Raw genomic sequence first — 6,054 nt, forward strand, 5'->3', positions numbered from 1 at the left:
CTGCCAGCTTCTGCTCCCAGGAATAAGGGTCGGAATCCACTTGCAATTTACCAGCGAATGAGGTTTTCCTAACCTCCTTCGTTCCCTCCCCCCCATAACTTATCGATTTATATTAATTACAATAGAAACTCTTACCTGAAAATTGGCTTCCATTAATCTGATTGTACAACATAGTATAAACACAGACACCTGGAGGGTTATATTTATTTAGACCACCGGAGAATCCACTTTTTGGGGTTGTTCGTCTATATAAATACCTTCCTTTCCAGCAAAGGCTCAGACTCGCCAGCTCTGCCCAACCTGGCCAGGGCGCCCTCTCCCCGTCGGGTGGTTTGTGCGGTTCCGGGCCGGGCGTCTCTCACCGCGCTGGTCTCCCCTCGCCGGCCGGGTCCCCTAGGAGTGCACTAGCACCGAGTGCAAGGAGCCGCCCTTGCTCTCCGCCGCAGGAGGGGCTGTGGGCTCCAGCAGAGAGGCAACCGGCGAGGCCGCGGCCGCGGAGCACACGGTGGATGGCGCCGGAGGCTGCTGCGAAGCCGCGGGGACAGTGAGCCCCGGCTGCAGCGCAGACACGGGTGGCAGCGCAGGCGTGGGCTTGATGGGCACCGGCACGGCAGGCAGGCTCTGGCTTGCCGAGTGGCACAGGGCCTTGACCGGGACCCCGAAGGCCCCATACTCCGGGCCTACTGGGACTCCGGCTGCGGCTGCGGCGGCCGCGGCGGCGGCCACTGAATCCATGACGCCAACGTGCGGCCACACTGAGCTGACGACGTTGCCGAGCTGGCCGGGCACGGGGTAGCCCAGGTGATGCATGACGGACGCCAAGGGCAGCCCTCCAGCCTGCAGCACGCCCTTGTAGTCCCGGCCAATAATGTTCTCAATGGCAAAGGGGTGCTTGAAGCCTGATGTGGACGCCGCGGCCGCGGCGGCAGCGGCGGCGGCCGAGCCCAGCCCGTAAGGTGGGAACTGAGACAGGCGTCCCACGCTGCCCACCGCGGCTGCCGCTGCCGCCGCCGCCGCCGCTGCCACGGCCGCCGCCTCCTGCATCTTGCCGGGATGAGACGGCTGCTGAGGCTGCGACTGCTGGGGCGGTTGCTGCGGGGGCTGCGACGGGAGATGCGGAGGCGGCTGCGGAGCAGTAGGCGGTTGCTGGTGGAAATAGTGCACCATGTGGGGCGGCGGCGGGGGCGGCGGCGGCGGCGGCTGGGGTGGGTGGTGGTGATGGTGGTGGTGCGCGGCAGCGTGGTGATGATGGTGGTGATGGGGGTGGTGGTGGTGATGGGGGTGAAGGTGCCCTCCCGGCCCGGCGCCTGGCGCGCCCTTGGTGCTTCCCGCGTGCAGGTGAGTATGGTCCGCGCGCAGCACCTTGAAGCGCTTGCGACGCCGCAGGAAGCTGCCGTTCTCGAACATGTCCCCGCAGTCGGGGTGCAGTGCCCAGAAGCTACCCTTGCCAGGCTGGTCGGGGCGCCGCGGAATCTTGATGAAGCAGTCGTTGAAGGAGAGGTTGTGGCGCAGGCTGTTCTGCCAGCGCTGTGTGTGCTCGCGGTAGTAGGGGAAGCGCTCCATGATAAACTTGTAGATGTCGCTCAGAGGCAGCATCTTCTCGGCCGAGTGCTGAATTGCCATGGCGGTCAGCGAGATGTAAGAGTAGGGCGGCTTTTGGTCGCTGTACGAGTTCTTCCCCGGCCGCGGCATCGCCCCCGGCTCCTCCACCGCCCTCCGGCCCGCACTGGGCCACAGAGTCTCTCCGCACTCCGCTCCTGGGGCCTGGCTGACCCCACTAATTCCCACTCTGCCCCTCCAGTCCTGCCACTTTGCCCTCTCGCCCTCCAGGCCCTCTCTGCTTCTCTCCCCGGCCTTCTCCGAATTGCCTGGTGTCTCCGACCTTGGCCTTTCGGGCCTACTCAGCTCTCAGAAGCTGTCAACTTCTGGCCCCGACGGTTGTCGACTGGCGCGCACAGTCGCAGGCGGGGCGCGCCAGGTTTACCGTCGCCTTCTCTGCGTCTTCCCCCGGGTGTCCAAAGACTGAGTGCTGGAGCTGGCTGCAGAGGAGAGTGGCGAGGGGCCGTGTTTCCTCCCGGCCTCTTTGCTTTTTCTAGGTGGGAGGGAAACGCAGACCAAGCTGGCTGGGAGGAAGGTCTGGGCAGTAGAGACTCTGGCCCTTTAAATCTGAGTTTGCGCCTGCTGTCCTGGAGGCCAGTGACAGCAGGACTTCCAGTACCCTGGACGCAGTCCCCTGGCCAGGCACTTAGCCAGACCGCGCTGGAGTTCTCCTTTTCCTGGAGGGAAAAATCAGGGTAAGGAGAGAGAATATTGGCTTCTAGCAGCCTGCGCGTGTCTTCCCCGAAGCTCGCAGCGGCGCCGGGGTTAGAAGAGACGCCGATCCCTAGGCTGTCGCTGAGGGGGAAAAAAAGTTTGGTGGTTTCTGAAGCGGCGGCGCCCGCAGGCTCTGCTGAGGAGCGGGGGGCGCAGGATGCTGGGCGCGAGCGGCGGGCTGGAGAGGGTGTCTGCGAATGACGGGTAAGTGCTGGCAGGGGAAACCCAGCCGTCTGCGCCGCAGCTGCCGCCTTTCTCCCGGGCTTGTCTTGAGGAGGAGAGGCGGCAGCAGTGGCAGCGACGCGCTCTCCTGGCTGCGTTTTGTAATGGTCCCCGAGACGCCGAGACCCCCGCAGCTAGCGCTTCGAGACTATCACATGACCGAGGCTGAGGGACTCAGCCGCCGCCGCCGCGTCTACAGCTGAAGAAGGGGCAAAAAGGCGCCGTGCCTCGCCCCCGCCCCCTTTTCCACCTCGTTTCGGGCGCTCTCCACCCATCGGGTTCACCACTCGCTCGGCAGCCCCCAGCCACGGCCGCGTGCGGCGGGTGGCGCAGGTTGTTCGCTGGGAGGGGGCCCAGCTCTATGTGCGGTTCCCTCTGCTGCGCCACACCCGGGCCACCACGCACGGTAGAGGGGGACAGGACACTGCTTTCTTGCTTGTCTTCTCTCTGGCATCTCCCTCTTCCGACCCCTTCCTTTTACCCTTCCCTGTTTTCATCTACTCACTCTGAGCTTCTCTATCCTTAAAAACCCTTTTTCCTAGCCTAGCCACTCCGGGTCAAGTTCAGAGTATCGTGTCCTCAAGGTCTCTTCTTGAGCCCCCAGTGACCAGAGGGCTGGAGGGAAAAACTCATGGGGAGGAAAGCATGGGGTGTTTTCGCCAAATGTCAAATTCATCTCAATTTTATTGCGCGCCAACTGCATGTGAGGCTCCAGGTGCAGAGAGACAGGAGACAGTATCCGAGCTCCACTATCGCGGTATAGAGGGCGAGAAGGACAGTAACTAGGAAATCACTAATAGAATATACACTAAGGGCTTGGCAGATGGAGGCTCCACACTTTCCTGGAGCGAGTGAGTTGGACAAGTTGAGGTTTCTCTGAGACGGCAATGTCTGAGCTGGGGCCAGAAGTAAGATTTGGGGGTTCAGGGGTCCCATCACCTGTGTGTGCTAGAAGGAAGTCTTTGCTATTCTTAGCATAGGGGTGTGGGGCCGGGGCTAGGCAGGAGGTGGAATGGAGATAATTAAATAGGAAGCAAAAATTATCAGTCCACAAAATCCTGGTGTGACCTGCCAGGGAGAGGTGGATGAACCCAGGCGTAAGGTCCTTCTGCTTGGAGGTTCCTGCTCTGCACTCATCCAAACACCCAGCAGGAAACCCCAGTTTACTGCAGGGAGAACCTGAAGTTGTATACTCGTTTTGGCTACCTTTGCCCTTTGGCTGGGAGGAAAAGCAGAGTTTAGAAACAAGTATGCTCTCCGTTTCTGGGCCTGTTTCATTATTTGTAAAACAGGGTGGCTGAAGTTGGCAATTTCATGGATCCTTTCCCGTTAGGCGATCTGAGGAGAAAAGAGCATATGGACACTATGCCTTACTCGATTTTCCCACGCCTAAACTCGAAGAAAGCCATCGGCCCAGCTGCTTGGGGGGGCTGCCCCCTCACTAGCAACCTTGGTGACACCAGATCGGGTGTTTCCAGCTTCTGGCTTTTGGTGAGCTGCACGGTGGGAGCACGTCTGTCCGCGGGGTGGCTTAGCCAGGTCGCAGGAGTGCTGTGAGCGGGTCAGGCTCATAATTTCCATCTTTAGCCAGGAGCTAAATCTCTGGCTAGCTCTATGTGGCTAGTTTGTCCTAGGCCAGGAGACGTCTGAGAATAGATGTTACAATTGAAGCTTGCAAGAAGGCCTGGGGGAAAGAGCAACTTCTTGGTCCTAAGCCCTTTTCAGAGGAGGATGTTTCCTCTTTCACCGTATGCCAGAAGCGCTCCTCCTGCCATAGGAGTTTCTGCGGGATTTTTGTCCGCTGAGACACTTTAGAGAGCCCAGCAGCGGACAGCCTCTTGGCCTCAGGAAGCCACAGAATTCCACGGACGCTCACAGTTTGACAAGAGCCCGCTGGAGTCAGGTGGCTCCTTTTCCTTGGAACAAGACGGGGCGACAACAGCCCTGTCCCAGCCCAGGAAGCTGGGGTCTCCTGCACCGCTGTCAGGCCTCTGCTGAGGAGCTCTGCGTGTCGCGCGCGTAAGGGCTCTCCAGACTTCGACCCCACACGCAGCTCGAGCAAAGGAATCTTTTGTTGGCACCTCGGATAACATCTCTTCCGCGGGTTGCTGGAACAGCAGAGTCTTCTTTTGGGGAGCAGCTCTGGGGCCGTGCCCGTTGGTCACTTGCGGCTCCCGGGAACAAATCGAGGGGAGGGGCCCTTTAAAGACTCCCGGGACAAATCTTGGGCGCGTAACACGAACCCTGAACACAAAAAATGAGCCAGGCGCTCACGGGGTGAGCTTGCTACAGGCTGCAGACCCGCCGCCACAACCTTGGGTTCAGCGCCAGGGGACGCCAGGGGCTTGGCCAGGGTCTTCGGCCTCGGCAAGCCGAGTTCAGCTGGCCGGGTTCCACGCAACCTGGGACAACACAGTCGCGGAGGCTGAGCAAAGCGCCCCGAGCCTCACGCTTCCACATTCAGGTTGTGCTTGGTAAGGGCAGAAGTGCTCCCCACCACCGAGGCCACAGTCGTACGCGGCGGCCCAGGACACAATGCGGCCTAGAGCGCAGACAGGGAGCTCAGGTCGCGTGTCTGTTTTGGAGAGTAGCGGGCCGCGGCCGCCGCGGAGGATCCTGGGGGATTCCAAGCGAGGCTCGGGGCCGGGCTGCAGAGCTGGGGCCGCGGTGGGGGAGCGCGCTCTCCTCTTTCCCTACTTCCCGGGAGGTTAATTCCGACAAGTTTTGCAGGCGCGCAGTGGCACCGGCGGGGGCAGGAACGCGCGCGCTCCAGCTGCCTGCAGACCCCCGCTCAAGAAAAACAGATCGTGTAACCACCCTGGCACCAACCAGTCGGTTTCAAGTTTCCGCGAGTAATTTTTTTCTTTGTTTTTAAACAACTACTGCACTATCCAAATATTGGCTGGCGCTCTGGACGCTGGCAGGCAAATCATTGCCCCGGGCTTAGTGTAATTATCTCAGGCGTATTTGGTTTACCCCTTAGGCAATTGTTGGCGACGCTATGCTAGGAAGAGGGGTTCCATGCAAGCTTTTATTGCGTTTAATTGGCTCTATGGAGGGGAGTAAAAAACGATGTGGAACTTTAGGAGAGGTTATTTATTCATTCTCCTCCATGCCCCCAGTCCCTGGAGGGTCTCACGCGCTCCTTGGGCTGGATCGAGGCCAGGCCTTCCCATGGCTTCTGCGGACAGCTGTGCCCAGGGCGAGGAGGAACACAAGTTACCGATAGGGCTAGGACGACGTGCAGGGCTAGAAAGAAGGCAAAGGTTTACGCGCACATCTCAATTTCCATGGGTTCTCCCTTTACCCACTTACTTCTGACGTGCGGAAGGTGGCCTGGGTTAGTTACGTTTGGGGTCATCCCAGGAGCCTTTCGTGTCACGCTAGCCTGGCACTTGCCTGACCTTCGGCTGACTTCTCGGCGCATACTTTTCCCAGACGAAACTCCTAACGTGGATTTGAAGAGGGTGGGAAAAAGCCAGCCCCGGAGCTCGGAAACGTGGCTTCCATCTCGAGTCC

General features: G+C 60.1%; 1 protein-coding gene across 1 annotated transcript; it reads right to left on the reverse strand.

The window, feature by feature from the left end:
* Positions 1-393: 393 nt before the first annotated feature.
* FOXB2 (forkhead box B2) lies at positions 394-1,692 on the reverse strand. The gene has a single exon (XM_037997582.2). The coding sequence runs from the start codon at positions 1,690-1,692 to the stop codon at positions 394-396; it is 1,299 nt and encodes a 432-aa protein (XP_037853510.1).
* Between the last annotated feature and the right edge of the window lie 4,362 nt (positions 1,693-6,054).

This window comes from Chlorocebus sabaeus, chromosome 12 (assembly GCF_047675955.1).
Source record: "Chlorocebus sabaeus isolate Y175 chromosome 12, mChlSab1.0.hap1, whole genome shotgun sequence".
Classification (NCBI taxonomy): Eukaryota; Metazoa; Chordata; class Mammalia; order Primates; family Cercopithecidae; genus Chlorocebus; species Chlorocebus sabaeus.